Consider the following 17942-nt stretch of genomic DNA (forward strand, 5'->3'; position numbering starts at 1 on the left):
CGAGACAAATTTATTACTTTATACCACTTTGAACTCTGAATTTTTTATACATTTTGTAATTCATGCATTCATTTTGTAGATAAGAAACATCATTTTAAAATCAAAACATTGATTATCTTTGATGTGTCAGATTTTTACATTTTTAAGTTTTCCTAAACTTTTTCTTTGCTATTTTCTAAATTCTTCAGGGTAAAATTTCAGGCCAAGTTCTCCAATAATTACCATGACATATTTTCTGTTATATTTCGTTCTGCCAGTTTCAGAGCCCCAGGATGAGGTTGAGGCCAAGAAAGGTAGCGATGGGGGCTGAGGAAGACTTGATGACAGAAGGGCCTGTGTTACCTGTTCCCCTGCCAGGGCCAGACTGTGACTGGGCTGGATTCCAGACTGCACTGAGCAGCAGTGTGCAGCTCTGAACAGCAGAGATGCCCTGGGGCACACCGTAGGGAGTGGCTGCCTCAGAAATCGCTGTTATCCGGTAGGGGATGGATGATCTGCATGCATGTACACATGTGCACACAAATTCATTCAACAAAGCACGTGTTTGGATTTGTGCCTGCAGGATGAGAGTGATTCTGCTTCAAGCATCTGTGTGTGTCTGTGTAGCCGAGGTTTGGATTTTGGGGTGGTTTTCCATGCAATATTTAAAGACATTAACAAGGGAATGCGTTATGAAAACAGCTAAGTGTTGAGGAGTAGGAAGTATTCGTTTGTAAACTTTGGGAAGCATTCACTGTGTGACAAGATGCTTAAAAGAAAATGGACAGGGTTAATGTTTACACTGTGATTGACTCTTTGTAAGCATTTCTTTGGTTAATAAGGTTGTGGGGGCAGAGGGTAACAATAGGATTTTTAAAAATATCTTATTTCTTTATTTGAGAGAGAGTAGGGCAGGAGAGAGATCACGAGCAGGGGGAGGGGCAGAAGGAGATGGAGAAGCAGAAAGACTCCCTGCTGAGCAGGGAGCTAGACATGGGGCTCCATCCCAGGACCATTGCCCACCAAGATCATGACCTAAGTTGAAGGCAGATGCTTAATGACGCCACCCAGGTGCCTCAAAATAGGGTTTTTTAAAAAATACGTACTGGGAGCCCAATGTGAGTTAAGCCACCCAGGTGCCCCTGAAAGCTTTCTTTTTGAAAATTTCATATTCAGTAAAGACTAATTAAAAGATGCTTGAAGAAGAATCTTTGTTTTTTCATACTCCTTTGGCTATAGGCTACTGTGACATAATCCCCAGAGCCTTTTGGCTATTGAGACACAGAGAAATCCTATGAAAGAATCATGGGGCTTCAGAGTCAGCTTGAAATTCAAATCCCAGATCTACTACTAGCTATGTAATCTTGGGCAAGTTATTTAACCTAATCTTTAGCTTTTTAGTGGTTTTTCTGAAAAGATGGGATAGCACCACCTTCCCACACAGCTTAGTCGACTGCAGCACCTTATAGAGTGTCTGGCATTTACTAAGTGGTCAATAAACATGATTTCTCTTAACCTCCCCTGAGTAGAAGAAAAAAAGACTTTGTGCAAACTGTCTACCTTCTCTCATATGCTAATTTTTCTGCTTAAGGAAGTACATGACAGGGTGATGATGCATGGATGCTGTCCCTCACCTCTCAAAATCTCTTATACCATACCCTAGGTGTATTTCCCTATGTCCACAACGTAGCTACTCTTCCTTTCCGGCAATGATGCTGAGGGGTTGTATCGCCTACCTAGGTGCTGTAGACTCTCATTTGTGACCTGATTATCTATATCCAGGCAAGCTCGAGAACAGTTTGGTTTGTTTTGAGGATGTTGCTACTAGGCACCTTTCCCAGAAGAGGTGGTGAGAAACTTGTGGGAGAAATCGTTACAAGTTACTACTTCAGTTGTCTTTACTTTTATTTTTTTAAGATTTTATTTATCTATTCGTGAAAGACACAGAGGGAGAGGCAGAGACACAGGCAGATGGAGAAGCAGGCTCTCTGCAGGGAGCCCCACACGGACTCGACCCCAGAACTGCAGGATCATGCCCTGAGCTGAAGGCAGACACAACCACTGAGCCACTCAGGCATCCCTGTCTTTAGTTTTAAAATAAAAATTCTGAGGACCTGGTAATGAGAACGCCACTGGATCATGTATGACAGTCTTGCCCAAAGAATTTACATTCACCTGATAAATGCATGTGGGGGAGCCAATGATGATGAATCTTTAGAGCAACTGACCTAGCTACACAGTTTACAGAAGTAAACTTTGTCTTTTTTTTTTACATTTGTTCTTATTTAAATTCAATTTGCCAACATATAGTCTAACGCCCAGTTCCCACAAATTGTTATTCCTGGTGAAGGAGCCAGTTCGGTCAATATTAGATGAGGGCCTATTGGGCACAGACTCAATGTTATAGGAGGAATTTATGACTTTTGAAGTGTTCAGAACGCTAAGCTTTTGTAAAAGTGTTGGAACAGGGAGGAGGAGACAAGCAATGTGCTATGACCAACACACAACTAAAGTATACAGCCAGAGAGCTAGGGGTTAGGCCTGATGATCATCTACATTTAATTCATCCAAGGTCAGCATAATCTAAGAGCATAAAGCCAAATGCAAGCCTTTGGGGGAAGCCACACTTGAAAAGTAGAAGGAAATTAAAACAGTAAAGTAGACTGGAAAGAGCAGTAAAAGGGAAGGAAAACAGGATATTACAAGGTCAAAACAAAAAACAAGAATCTTTAGTGGCATCAAAGGTAGCAATGAATTCCAAAAAGAGAATCAGCAAAGAGTGATTTGACCAGAAGGAAGTTAGCAGCAGTTTCTGAGGTTAAGTGGTTTCTGACTTGGCAGGTGGTTTCTGTTACATAAACCATGTTTCATATGGAATGAGATATTTAGATCAACAGCTTATTTCTCACAGAACATTAAAGAGCCATTATAATTAGAGTCACTCACTCATTCATTTATTTCATTAGCATTTGCTGTGCTCTTATAAGTGCCTAATTCTACTAAGCTCCATGGGGTAAGGGTACCTAATAGAAAAGCCATAATTAAATCATAATGGCTTCTCTCTAGCAAGGAATCTGGGTGAAGTTTTAGACCTAGGACTTCAAAATGAGAGTCTCATTTCCCAGTAACTGTTTCAGTGTATGTATTCTTTTCTGATATATTAGCCTTTTGTTTCCCTTTTTGAATTAAAAAAGTTTGGTTTGCCACATCACAGGCCAAGTGTCAACCTCAAAGGGCAGCAAAGTTTAAAAAAAAAATCTTGATGTATCTTATGTATGCAGTGAGGAAAGGCAGAAATGGTATTTATACCTTGTGTTAGGTTTTCTTTTTTTTTACACATACAAAAACCCACTCAGTATAGTCCAAAGGAACCAAAGTTTCCTCAGTTTCACAAAGAATGCATCCATTGCTTTGCCTGTCATAATTTAATCAGTTTTGTTGGCCGCATCACTGGCAAAGTATCAACTTGGATTCTGACAGGAGGTTAAAAACATCTTCTCAAAGAAGCCTGTGTGAGCTCTGAGGGAAAACAGAAATGGCATTTATACCTTGTACTAGGTATTTCTTTCCATAAAAGTTTGATGCCTACCACATAAATCCAACCCCCCACAGGAACAGGCCAAAACTACCAAGTTTTCCACACGTTCAGAAAATATACCTGTGGATCTCTGCTTCCAAGGTGGAGTTCAGAGCTACTTTGCAGTAAGTAACCTGGTGCCTGGAAGTGAGAAAACCCACAGGATGCTCTGGTACATCTAAGGTGGAGGTGAATTTTACAGTTCAGCACATTAGCTATAAGGGACTTTTGTAACTGGCCAGCCAAAATAAGAAACCTTAAAAATAAATAAACCAACCCACCTATACGGCCTCTTCTAGGCCATCGTAGTGAAATATACCTACTTAAAACTGCTTGGATTATCCTTTAAATAGTTTATCCTTTTTTTTTTTTTTTACAGAAGTAAACTCTTTTTTGTCTTTTTTTACATTTGTTCTTATTTAAATTCAATTTGCCAACATAGAACACCCAGTGCTCATCCCATCAAATGCCCTCCGCAGTGCCCGTCACCCAGTTTATCCTTAAATTTGCTTCACTAATTCCAATAGCCAAAAAATCTGATCTTCTACATTTGGAAAGCCAATATTTTTCAACTGTTTTATCCCTCTACCTTACTTCAAATGACAGAACTGTCAAATGTCTTAGTGGAGAATATTCTTTCTGCAGTAACTCCAAACATATATATAGACATGTACCCAAGTCACTATGAATCTTAACTGATAGTTTTTGCCCACTTCATAACTGTGAATGACTTCCCCTTACCAACAGATTCAAGGACTGTGTGGATGTGTGGCAGAGAAGAGCTAGGTTCTACTAATGGATGTGTAAAGAAACTCAAAACCAAGGAAAGAATTTCCCCATCTCAGCTCAAATTTTAATTATACCCTGAAGGTACAGGTTGTTATGTCTCCCTACCCAACTTCTTAATGTAATCTATATAATCAAGATAGTCCCATCTCCAGGAGAATGCTAAGCATATGCTATTTTGTAATATGGAATGTAATCCTTTCACAGGGAATAGTTTTTGTAAACAAAGACTTTTTTAAAAATGTAAGACAGTCAAGACCTCAGTTTTACATTTCCTATCTAAAACCTCACCTCAATGGGACGCCTGGGTGGCTCAGTGGTTGAGCATCTATCTGCCTTCAGTTTAGGATGTGATCCCAGTGTCCTGGGATCAAGTCCCACATCAGGCTCCCTGCGAGGGCCGCTTCTCCCTCTGCCTCTCTTTGAGTCTCTCATGAATAAATAAAATAAAATCTATCAAAAAATAAAATAAATAGGGGCAGCCCCGGTGGCACAGCGGTTTAGCGCCGCCTGCAGCCCAGGGCCTGATCCTGGAGACCCGGGATTGAGTCCCACGTCAGGCTCTCTGTGTTGTGCCTGCTTCTCCCTCTGCCTCTCTCTCTCTCTCTCTGTCTGTATGAATAAATAAAATAAAATAAAATAAAATAAAATAAAATAAAATAAAATAAAATAAAATATATAAAATAAAATAAAGTAAAATAAAAAAAAAACGTACCTCAAGTAGAAATGTGGGGCTTAGCTTTCTCAATGGAAAACAATCCCAGCAGATTTTCTAAAAGCTTATTACAACATTTATTTTTTTTTTAATTTTTATTTATTTATGATAGTCACAGAGAGAGAAAGAGAGGCAGAGACACAGGCAGAGAGAGAAGCAGGCTCCATGCACCGGGAGCCTGACGTGGGAATCGATCCCGGGTCTCCAGGATCGCGCCCTGTGCCAAAGGCAGGCGCCAAACCGCTGCGCCACCCAGGGATCCCTATTACAACATTTATTGTGTAAAAGATTTGTATTTAATCAAAGGCATAAACCAAAACTGTTAAAGCTGACCATATTTTTAAAAAATATTTAAAGAGAGAAAGAGCATGAGCAGGAGGGGCAGAGGGAGTGACAGAAGCAGGCTCCCACTGAGCAGGGAGACCAACGTGGGGCTTGATCCCAGGATCCTGGGATCATAACCCAAGCCAAAGGCAGAAACCCAACCTGCCTAGCCACCCAGGAGCCCTGTATTGAGAATTAAGTCATATCAACCTGATAAAGAAACAGCAGCTAAAGCTAATGAAGTGCTTTAAATTCCTAAGAAAATACAGTAATTCCAACACCACTAAGTAATGAGAACCTTTCAAAACAACAGGGGAAAATATAAACAACAGTATAAACACCATAATTTGGAGGCAAAGAAATGTAAAGGGTAAGTGTGCTGTAAACCTGATTTGTCACAGAACATTGGTAGTGCCTTTTAGTCTTGAGTGCCTTAGGTTAGGGACTGTTCCATCATCTAGCAACTCTGATGATGAGTACCATCCAACTGCTGGCCGGAATTAAATTATACAATGTGACTCTCTGCCTATCAGCAAAACAGAGACTATTGAAAATTAACTTGATGCAAATTATGCAATAATTTTAATTCATCTGGGAAGTGGCCATTTCAGAAGGGTCAATTTTCTTTTCTTTTTTTTTTTTTTTTTAATTTTATTTATTTATGATAGTCACATAGAGAGAGAGAGAGAGAGAGAGGCAGAGACATAGGCAGAGGGAGAAGCAGGCTCCATGCACCGGGAGCCTGACGTGGGATTCGATCCGGGGTCTCCAGGATCGCGCCCTGGGCCAAAGGCAGGCGCCAAACCGCTGCGCCACCCAGGGATCCCAGAAGGGTCAATTTTCTATCACGCTACATCAATAAGCAAATTCAGAGGGGTCACTTTATAACACTACATTAAAATAGCAAATTTACAGGGCTATTCTGAAAAATAAAAGTCAAGAGGAACACGGTATTGCTTCATTTATAATTTATTAGCTCTTCCAGTGTTTCACAGTGATACAGGGGTTTCAATGATTAACACCAATGGGACAAAAGGTGGACCTACACAAATGTCTTGATTGAATCAGACTATTACTGATGGAATTTTTTGGTCTATCGTAAGTAGTATTAGGCAATCTTCCATCCAGGCAATCTCATAGCTCACAGGGGGGAATGTAAATGTCCTGAAATTGAAGAAAAAAAGTTAATTGACTTGTAACCCAACTTACAAGTATTCGCTTGCACCCATTAGCATCCAGTTCACTAATGAAGACCTTCAGGTGGTCCCCTGTCAGTGGCTCAATTAAAATGTGAAGGGCAACCCTATTAATTCAGCCAGAGACAGTTCTCATGGTTTCCCATTCTAATACCAAAGCTACTGAAACACGTGTTTTCCCCACATGTGGTTCCAGGTTAGGGTAGATGCATTTATCGCTCTAAGACTAGTTCCACCAGAGGAGTGTGGTAAATGCAGACGAGGGAACATGCCAGTATCGGGAGTAGAGTGTACTTGCCGGGGAACCTCACCAGTAAGGTCACTCTCAGGATTCTCCACTTCTCTTCCATCTAGGTCCAAGTTTCATCTAGATCCTACCACTTGGGATCTTTACACTGATGTGTAGGCAAATCCCATAAGGCTCTTCTGCCCTTTGCAGCCATGCCTTACATGTAGGGACCTGATCTAACGATGCAGGGCTAACACCGTGCCAACAAGATTTGGATGCACCACTCGACAGGACCTCGGCCCACTCAGTCCACCCATCACATGCACAGGCAAAAGTAAACACCAGTACAGAGCTGAGGACTGAAATGAACATACCTTAAAGCTGAACAATAGTAAGCCCGTGGTTTGATGATTACACTATCTCATACTGGTTATTTGTTATGGCGCGAGAGAGGCAGTAGGAAAGAAAGATTCCAACCAGCTAGAAATGAAATAGACAAACAAAAATTAAGCACACACACACACACACACACAAGAGCCTAAAGATCTCAGGATACAGGCTTATTTTCCTTTCGCTTCAAATTCACTAGTAATTTCCTTCCTTAAGTTCTACTCTGCAGTACCTGGATCACGTTCAAAGAGCCTAAGGAAAGTTTTCCTACTACTATGACCTGGAGTTTCACAACTGTCACTGACAGAAGTCAATCAGGATGAATTCTAAATATCATAAAAGTTTTGGGGAAACTTATCAGATAACCTGTCCATGATCAGAAAAAAAGAGGACATGGCTTAGAAGAAAAGCACCTCATCATGTAAAATCTCCATCTACCATAGCAGAGATTTCCCTAAAAGCTCTAGAGCAGTGAGGCAATGATGAATTTGTTCGCTAATACCTGTGTTGTCCAGGAAGCTCACCACTAAGCCATATGTGGCTTTTGGGCACTTCAAATGGGGCCAGAGTACTAAGGAACTGAAGTTTTAATTTTACTTAATTAGTACTTTTCGAAGGTGCTAGTGGCTATTTTCTTAGACAGTGCAGTGCCTGCTGCTTTAGAAATATATTAAGATTAGACTTCCAAAACCAATTACATAGGTCAAAATGAAGTATATCCATTCTTTTAGTTTTATCTCCATGGTGTTTAACATAGGAAAAAAAAACCCATCCCCTAAAAAAAATTGTAAAGAGCCACAAAACAAACTTTTCATGCTACAGTGAGAAGCAGCACAACTCAGGAAATTCTATTTGACCCACAACATAGCATGTACCCAACAAAACAGGTCTATATTGAATGTGGGGTCATATGATCCAAGTTTTTATAGGTCAGCACTTACATGGAACTCATCAGGCAGCTGCAGCCCAAGAAAGAAAAAATCTGAATAATGTGTTAGAATCTTGACTGTACAGCAAAACAAGGTTCCCATCTATCCCATGTTTTAATTAATGAACTAGGATGCTGGAAAGCTGCCATACCCAAGAGTGTACCAGGTATGTACTACTAGGAGATAATTCTAAGTCTTGCTTTTTTGTAGTTTCAAGGCATGATTGGCCATGGTAAAAGAGGGCAGGTAAACAGGGAATAAAAATTTTGAGAAGTCTAATTGGGAGAAAACATAAGATCCAAGACATCAAAAAATTGGAATGAGAAGAACAAAACATCCCATCCCAAATAAAACAAAGCTAAATAGACCCAAATACAAACAATTGACTACATATGTTTCATATACAAAAATAAAATCAGCCGGAAGTTTGTGAAAATGTAATTTCTCTGGAAATGTCCTGAGGCCTTCAAAGTGGAAACCTTCTAGCTCACACCTAACAAGAGTGATGAGACATTCCCAACGACAAGGACTTACCTGAAAGCAAGCAACTCCAAAAGAAATTCCCGCAACCACTCCCATTTCTGACTCTATAATGGTCATCACCTTTATAAAACAACCCTAATGGGAGAGGAAAAACAATATTAAGTACAGCACAAGCAATAATGAACATTTGGATCTAACATCTCTGCCAAAAGATGAGCTTTAGCTACCACAGCCTTTGATTATCATTTTATTAAAATTTACAAGTTCTATCTCCTTTCAAGCACAATGGTCTCGACAGAAGTTTGAAGAACAGAAGTTTCACCTTTTGGATTATGCATTTAAAAGTGTTATTTGCTAGTTGTGTGAACTCAAGTCACAGGTGGTCTGTGCTTCAGTTTCCTCATTTATTCAATGAGAACAATACCTGCTCTGCCTATTTCAGATTATATCTATTGTGAGGAAAAATTAAAAACTGAGTCAACTCTGTATTCAGTTAATATTTTCAAATAAAAAAATTTCAAAGGCTCCTTACTTCATTGTTTACTTTATCTGCATCTCTCTGTGGAGAACAATTTTCAAGTTTACAGCAACTCTTGGGAAATCCTTTTTCTGAGTAATAATTAGTATCCCTCCAATCTCTATAGTCGGTGACACCACAACAATGTAACTGAAAAATATATCCAACAAAACCATTTATAGTTCACATTACAGCTTTATAGTCAAACATTTAATCTATTATCTTAGATTGCAATGTGTTCTCAAAAGATTATTAAACTCAGTAATCTCTATCCTAGTATTTTAGTGTGCTTGTTCTCAACTGGCATTATAATTTAAGAGATTAGCACTTTTTTCTAATACCAAGTGTAACACTTTTGGACTGGACTTACTTTTCTGCTATAGTTGGTATTAGCAGTATTTGGTCCACAAAGTAAGTGAGGAGTGAAAAGGTGTACATGTGAGGAGAATGATTAGGAGAAAATGGAGATATGTCACTTAGTATCATCCCACACTTCTTTCCAGAGACATATTTTCTCCTGATCTAAGATTGTAATAATGAGATTATCCTACGAGTGTAAAACATCTACTAGCCAGGGGCCTATCCTCTTCTCTAAGGGAATATGGATGTGTTCCCCTCTTGAGAAGCTATCACCTATGACCACTTACCGTATTTTGAATCTTGTCTACTGCATCGCTTCTATAATCTCCCGTAGAGTTATACTGCTTTAAAGTTCTCTCATAATTACTCTTAAAGCTGTTCCTAATCTACAGCAAAGAAATACAATGCCAGTAAATAAGGATTCTAGAAAGATCTTTTGGTTTCTAGGTCAAATAAAAAATCCCCACATCTGACCAACATGTTTGACAGCAGCAACATGTATGGTAATTAACTTCTATGGTCTAATCCTGTCCTCTATGGGCTACAGTCTAGCTGAGAGGATTACTAAGCAAAACATTACAATAAAGATGATAACCACTCAAGTTCTAAGACCTATGGGAGCTTTTATTCAAATGGCAGCTCTGTACTGCTATATCTCTCCCCTAAATTTTCTCTACTTTAAATTAAGTACAAATTTGATTCCTACAAAACCTTTCTTTGGGAGACTATACCACCACGTTGTAAAACACTCTCACTGAGGAGCCTTCACTACTCACTGAATGATTCCCAACCCCAGTTTTAGAAGTGGAACCTCAATTTCTAGTTCAAGTGACTTCTGCACTATTAAAAATTGTAACTGTTTACAGTACAATTACAATTAAAAAACAGTAACTGTTTTTCTCTCTGGGAGAATAAATTTTAACATATTAAGGTTCCCAAACTCAGGTTTACCTCATGTCTGAAAACAAATCCTACGATGGCAGCGACCAATTCAACCAAAAAAATGAGAGTCAGAAACATTGCATACTGTGGGATAAAAAGAAAGTCCAAGTCAGCATAATAAGACACATCACAGCTGCAAAGGCAGTCAAAGAAAAAAAATAGTCTGCTCAATCAGTTCAGCATGTCTTTATTAAAAAGGACAGGGAAAACACAACAAAAGTGGGAACTGACAGCAGAAATGTTACTTGGGAAGAAAGAGGAAAAATCATAAAGGGCCGTGGCCAGTTTGAAGAAACAAAACCTGTAACATAGAAGACTTTTTCTAAAATCAAGAATCAATTTTAAGGAAAACAAGGACTCACCAGTTTTAGCATCCATGCAGAAGCTCGGCAGGTAGCAAAACAGCCAAAGGTGCCCAAAAGAATGATGACAGTGCCAGTGCCAATGAGCACGAAGGGGACATTGGTGGCCTTCTCATTTAAAAGGGAAAAATAATTCTCCAGGCTCACCTTGCCCCAAATGCCAACGGCAAGAAGGATTAGGCCAGTGATCTATGTGGGAAATCAGAGAATAGAAAGTCATACACTGTATAAAGCAGCACCTTCAAACCACAAACCACCAGGTACTTAAGAAACAATAGATGTGAGAACTGATTTAGCAGTCTGTGGCCACAGAGCTGTGGCTGGAATATGGGAGACAAGGGATTGAGGAAGGAGATCTGCACATAAGGGCAGGCCTTGATAAACCCACGCTGGATCACTAGATAGCCCAGGTAGCCAGGGCAAAACCAGGGGGTAGCTAGAGAAGGCTTTACAAAATTCTTAAACTTTATCTGTTTTGTTTTGTTGTTTTGTTTTGTTTTTGTTTTTGTATAAACCGAAGTCCATGGCAATTCTGTCCTAGGGATAACTTATTTAACTGCTTTACTCCCGCCAGAGGAAGAAAACTTTCCTGGGGGAGGGAAACTGTGTCTCTAGGAGTTCCAGAAACTTCCCCCTCCACACCCCACCCCCCACTTCGGAGATGGGCACAGCGTACAATGGGATAATCCATAAAAAGCAGCCCGAGGATAGGCTGGCGGGCGTGCAGCCATTACCATACTTACCTGCGAAGTACTCCCCGCTTATGAAGCAATGAAAAGAAAGAGACTATTATGCCGAGCGTCGCCTCTCGCAAACGGCTGGGGACACCCTCTGCGAGCGCGGGGGTTAATCTGCCTTCCTCGTACCGCCCCCCCGCCCGGCCCCGCATCGAATTCGAACCCTCAGCACGTCTGTGTCCCAGCACAGCCCATTGGCTGCCCTCGTCCGGCACCCCGACCCCGGCGCGAGCGAGATGCCCGAGCTCGAGCCCCAGCCACTCTCCGCCCGGCGTCGGGATCCCAGGAGCCAGAGCCGCCCCGGGGCCACCCGCCCCGCGCTCGCTCTCCTCGCCCCCCGACCCGAGCGCCCTCTGCTCGGGGTCACACCCCCCACCCAAGCCCAGGAGCCCCTCCCGGCCCCGGGCTCCATCTCTCACCCAGAAGATGAAAGTGTAGATCAGGAGGACGCTCTTGAAACAAGTAATGACTGGTTTCGTCTGCAGTCTCCGAGACGGGGACGCCATGACTAGCCACGACCCTGCCCCACCGCACCGGGCGCGCGGAGCGGAGCGGGGGAGACGCAGAGTCCCCGAGTCTCCCCGGAAACTGCCGGAAACTCACGAGCGTCTACAACTGAGAAAAAGCCGGAAACACTGAACCGCTTTCCAGAGGGTAAAGTCTGAGAGGCTGTCCGGAAAGTGACGACAATTTCCGAGCGCCCCCTGCTGAAGGTTACCGAAAACTATGTGCAAAGGTTCGAGAGTCGGAAATTCCTTAGATCTTCGAGTGGAGCTTTCCTCATTTTTTCACTGAAACAATCTTTCCCTCCCCCCCCGTCCCTCCCGCTCTTATAACTTGATCATATTGTTCTATCACCAGTAGCGCCAGCAGCGCCCTGAGATTCGGCCTCGCCGGCCCCTGGTGCCCTAGAGGGAAAGAAAAGAAGGAAAAGAGGTTAAAAGGGACCTAAGAATAGTTTATTACACGGCTAAATGCCCCCCAAGAAGTTTATTTCCAAAGAGAAACAAAGCAGATTGCAAAGCGACACGTACAGTCATGTTTTTAGACAAAAACTGAGGAAGAGTAAAATTTACCTGAGTGGTGGAACTAGGCTGATTTCTTTTTCATTTGTTCTGGGCTTTTCAATTTTTGAACATTGTTTTATGCGAGGTCGTGGGGGGTTGACATTAAGAGTGAATGGATTGTGGGAAATCACTTGAAAGAACCCCAAAGCTAAGTATGAAAGATTGTTAATGAATTTGACAATTTCCTTACAGAAGTTTGCAAAATTCATTATCTTTTCCTCCCTTATCCTGTAAACAGTTGGACCGTTGAGGGAAAATGTTCTAAAGTAATTAATACTGAAGGTAAGTTGGGCTATTATCTGCAAACTTTTAAAAAGACAAGGTGCCATGGAGAATGCCAGGTAAATGTGACACACGCCCCCCTTTTAAATGTTAAAACTGAAAGGCACTGTATATTTCAGGGGTGGGGGGTTAGACCAAGAACTAGCTGATCACAAGGAGGCTGAAACCTAAAGTCACACAGCTAACAGCAAAGCCAAAACTAGAGATCTTTGTGCTTTTCAATCCCCTCCCCTGTTACACAAGCTATATAACCTTGGGTTGTGGGGTTGCTGTCCATCCCCCTAAAGTTCCCGCAATTGGCTGAGATCTTCCTAGAATTTAAGATTATGTGTTCCTAAGGAGTTAAACTGCTTACAGAGTGGGAATGAATCACCAAAAAGTTTTCTGTCCCATATGTCTAGAGGCAGCCCTGAGTCCATCTTTGCAGTAAAGTGGAATAAAAAAAAACAGGCCTCTTGATGGTCTTCTAAACATTGGTGATAAAAGCTGAGGCACTTTTTGTTTGGGGCTTAACTTTCAGAGAGGTTAAATGTGAAGACAAGTCTCAGGTTAGTTGAAAGACCTATGAAATTTGGATTATACAAATTACAGAGCCTTAAAGGGTATTTAAAGTTCTTTGATACATCTGTGAAACGTCTCTGTTTCATACAGGATGCATGTGCATGTGCTTTGCTCAGCACACAAGAATAAGTGCATGTATTTGAGCTGTCGATACAAAACAGGTTAATCCCATGCCTATTGTTGCAGGGGGAGAAAAGAAATGAGCCTACACATTATATATACTCACTGTTCCTGCTTTCTGGCACCTTTTAGGCTTCAAGAATGACCAAATGAGCCATTCAAATTGCCCTCAATTTAAATAGGTCAATGTACTTTTCATGAGAACCTCAGAATAGGGAGGTCTTTTTTTTTTTTTCTCATCAGGTTCAAAACACATTTACAAAACAAATTAAATACAAATGATTTAATTAAGTTCTATATAGGCATACTGGTCTCCCATTTTACTCAGGGACATTAGTTCAATCCCTAGCATTCATCTTTCTAGAAATTCAGGACAGGTGTAATCAAGGAGAAAGGAAAGATCACTATTGGGTGTCAAGACTCAATTTTCTCTTTAGTGGAAAATATACACTTGGTGAAACTTCCTCTGGACTTTCTTGCTCCCTCCATAAAAATATATTCTTATATATTCTTATGGGAAAAAATAGTTACTTCTAGAAAATCTGAGTTGATACCTAACACTAACAATACTATAGATCTGTATGCTTATTTATCCATGTGGTAAGACACAGACCATTGAAATTTCAACCAAAAACAAGTTAACTCTTAAGGAAAGTTAAGAATTGGACATTCCTAGTGAATTATGGATAGCATTTGAAGTAAGAAGTGTATTTTTTTCCTTTTAAATCATATATGTTTCCATGTTATGTATCATGAACAGGTTGGTGTAGGTTACAGCACAGTGTATGATTTAAGGCCTGGTTTCTCAGTAAAGCATAAGCTCTTCAAGGGCAGAGACTGTGTACTATTTCTTGAATAATGGGAATAGAAGACAGTATCAGTTCCCTTGCAGTCAGTCCTTTACATCATCATTGACACAAGCTTAACATCACAGTGGGCATTTACTGTAATGCTGTTGTATTGTATAGTGATGCCCAAACTTTGCTTGAAAGCTTGCTTTAAACATATACCATAGAACCAGAAAACAATAAAGTTCCATTGACTTAGTCACACAGAGTTTCCCTGTATTTCGAATATTGACCTAGGACCAGCTCCTCTAGTATCATGCCAGATGTCTGAGGTCCAGAGAACAACTACTAGAGAATGAATACCGTACCAACAGTCTTTACACTAAACTTTTCTCCTATAAATTTAAAAGCCTAACATATAGACACATGGAGAGAATGGGCAAATGATACAACTATATACCTATAAACACTGAAGGAAGGTTATCAGGAAATATAGCAGATGTCAATTTTGAAAGTAACATACATGTCATAACTACAGGAAATGAGGTTGAGGGAGTCTCTAAGTAGATGCAAAGCTTTTCCCCTAGGCTAAATAACACTATCTGAGGGGTTCTTATATTAAAATAAGTATCAAAGGAAGTCTTGCTAACTCCTTATCATCTTAAATGGAAACTTCCTCTGAAGCTTAGGTTTGTACGGTGTTCTGGAAGGGATTTTCGTTGTGAGCCCAAGAGCAAAGAAATATTTTTGCGGCTGGAGAAAAAACTAAGCAGTCAAAGCAAAAGCCACATCTTACTTCCAAGAATGTGTTGATTTTCCGCCTCTCCCTTCCTCTGCCACTACAACGCTGCTTTGTTTGAGTAACAGTCAGTGCCAAATTAAACCAAAGGCTGACATGGAATTTAATATTCCTATAGACACAACACCTTGCACCACCATCTCCTACCCTGCTCCACCCTCGTACCCCACCCCACCCCCACCATGCCCCTAAACCCAGAAGTTCAGTTTACTTCAAATTTAGGTCTGGGTCTGGGCCCAAACCCAGACCAAAGGGGCATCTAATCCCATCTAATGCAATGTAAATAGTAATTCTCTAGGTCATAAGATACATTTATTCTTTAAAGTATTAATATTATAATACTTAATTGTATTATTGATATTACATTCTAATATCTATATATATAACTAGATAGATAGATAGATAGATAGATAGATAGATAGATAGATAGATAGAAATTGTTATATTGAGCATTGACTGTGTACCAACCACCGTTGCTAAGCGCTTGGCAGGTGGTACCTCATGCATACATCACAAAAGCCCGTATTATGAGGTCAAGACTACTACTACCCTCAAGTTACAGATGAGAAAACAGGTTCAAAGAGGCTAACTTGCCTAGGACTAAGCTTTGCCAACTCCTGTTTCTCTCACCAGAAACAGGGCCCACTCTGTGAGACATGGCTGCCATTGCATAAACAGCTGTCTTGGCTGGGAATAACCCAAGCAAAGACTGCTGTATTCAGACATTTAGCCACAAACAAGGGCTCTTCAAAGCCCCCGAGGCACAAGAACCTCAATGATTTCCCCAATTCTGCCTTGCACTTTGGGTTTTTGTTGAGTTTTACCTTTACGGTCTTTCAAATAGCCCAATCACCTAAGAAGTAACCCTGCTCATCACAGAGTGCAAGATAGAGAGTTCAATACTTTTTCTGGTTCAGTCTATTTTCCTCCCTCTTTCTGACCACAAAAACACGTTTGATGCTGAAAACGCAGGAAAAAGGAAAATATTTTCCTTAAATATTGTTGCTGTTTGTTTTACATTCAATATTTAGTAGGGATTTCAGTCCCTTCCCTATTAATTTCCTGTAACCTTCAAGATTAAGTTTAAATGTTGTTCTTTGGCATTAAAAGTATGCTTCCCCCAGCAAATATTATATCAGCTTATTTCCTACTGCTTTTGCAACATGAATTTTCTGTTCCACAATAAACCAGTATGATTATCTCCTGATAGACAAGATCTGTTCCCTCTTCCCTTCTCAGTCTCCAATTTCACTCAAAATTCCTACTCTCTACTTAAGGCACATCCCAACCTCAACTCAATGAGAATGCTTCTCAGTCCCCTTTATCCAGACTCCCCACCCCTGCCCATATATTCCTCTTTCTCTAGTATCAGAGCTTATAGTTTGACCACTCACACAAACTCAGACCCTTAGTTAATTACAAGAGTACCTGTATTTCCTATTTTCTTCTCTACTTACCTGTCTTACATCCTGCTATCTACATGTTCAGAAACTACTGAAGAGCCAGGGTGGCAGGGCTCCTGCGCCTCCTTTTATACTCTCCCCAGTGCCCTAGGACACAATGTTCAATTGATGAGTTCATTTGTGCTCAGCCAATCCCTGTTGAGCTTTTGGTCATAATTGGGACCAAAGGCTAACCACTTAGTGATTAGTGAGTTAGTGAGACTAAACCACTTAGTACTGACTTGAGGTTTGATTAATTAAATTAAATAAACTAAATGCCTAAGCTATCCCAGTATCACCCTGTCATAAACAAAACAATTAAGTTGAGCTGCTGGTTAATGTCTTGGAACATTACTACTCCCTGTCTTAGGAACCATTAAAAAAATCAACTATTTCACTCAGAATACATCTTATCTCTTATTCACATGATGCCTTTCCCATTTTCACTTTCTAATACCTTTTCAAGAATCCTTTCTCTGAAATTCTCTTCTGTGTCTAGTTTTCATTCACTTTTTTTCCATCCACTCCTTTCAGATTCTCCATGAATCCTTTCCTCCTTCCCAGTCCTGATCTTGCCTTCTTCAAAAAAGCTTATAATATATATGGGGACACAGAGAAGTGAGAAATACTCTTAAATGATACTAGAATTCACAATTTCGTATCAATTTGCCATAGTCAGTATTCTAGAAAAGTTGTTTCTAGTTTGGTTTTGTTAAGCTTTGCTGAGATCTTATCTAGGCAAGTCAGTTTGCATATATAATACTTCTTAAAAATGTATCTTATTGACTGCTAAGGGACTTCATACTAAATGTCTTGATATTGAAAATGGTACTGAACTTTAAGAACTTTGCGTTTGTATGTATAGATGTTGTTGGTCTCTTTGTGTGTCTTTGTCTTTTCTTTCCAACCAAATCATACAGAGAGGTGATTTATTTAACTTTATACCCCACAGTGTCTAATAGGATGTTATCCACAGATAGTAGTGGGAACTGAAAAAATGCTGTTTTTTTAGAAATTAGCCCCCCTGATTTTCTATAAGCTCTTCATACTACCCATTGCAGTGCTTCAGAGTGATGCTGTCCCTCTTATTTATCCCTTTACTTTGATCTCCCTATGATTTCCATATTCCCCTCCCTTCACTTTCCTCTTTAGCATCTCTCTGTCACCCCTCTGTCCTGCTCCTTCCAGCTCTGAGTGGGACATGAGGCCTTATGCAGCATCCTCTGCCTAGCATGTGCTAGACTGTGTTGGGTGCTGGGAAAATGAAGAAGACTAAGGCAAGGTTAGTAGGCCCCTAGGCTCTCACGGTCTAGGAGGGGACAAAGATCAGTCTGAGATGAACAAGCTAGTAGATTAG

General features: G+C 40.5%; 1 protein-coding gene across 1 annotated transcript; it reads right to left on the reverse strand.

Moving 5' to 3' along the window:
* Positions 1-6334: 6334 nt before the first annotated feature.
* Positions 6335-16725, reverse strand: TSPAN6 (tetraspanin 6). Its single transcript, XM_025431745.3, has 9 exons — positions 16601-16725; positions 11946-12434; positions 10790-10978; positions 10437-10511; positions 9773-9871; positions 9141-9275; positions 8660-8743; positions 7181-7286; positions 6335-6545 (listed from the first exon to the last, which is right to left on the reverse strand). The coding sequence occupies exons 2-8, from the start codon at positions 12030-12032 to the stop codon at positions 7218-7220; spliced, it is 738 nt and encodes a 245-aa protein (XP_025287530.1). The 5' UTR covers positions 12033-12434; positions 16601-16725; the 3' UTR covers positions 6335-6545; positions 7181-7217.
* Between the last annotated feature and the right edge of the window lie 1217 nt (positions 16726-17942).

This window comes from Canis lupus, chromosome X (assembly GCF_003254725.2).
Source record: "Canis lupus dingo isolate Sandy chromosome X, ASM325472v2, whole genome shotgun sequence".
NCBI lineage: Eukaryota > Metazoa > Chordata > Mammalia > Carnivora > Canidae > Canis > Canis lupus.

Excerpts from the sequence above, each read along its gene's own strand:
- TSPAN6 (XM_025431745.3), bottom strand. The coding sequence starts at position 12,032 with ATGGCGTCCCCGTCTCGGAGACTGCAGACGAAACCAGTCATTACTTGT. Across the intron at positions 9,872-10,436 it reads GATTTGTTTTCAGACATGAG|ATTAGGAACAGCTTTAAGAG; the intron begins GTAAACCTGAGT and ends TCTTTGCTGTAG. Across the intron at positions 9,276-9,772 it reads TAGACAAGATTCAAAATACG|TTACATTGTTGTGGTGTCAC; the intron begins GTAAGTGGTCAT and ends TATATTTTTCAG.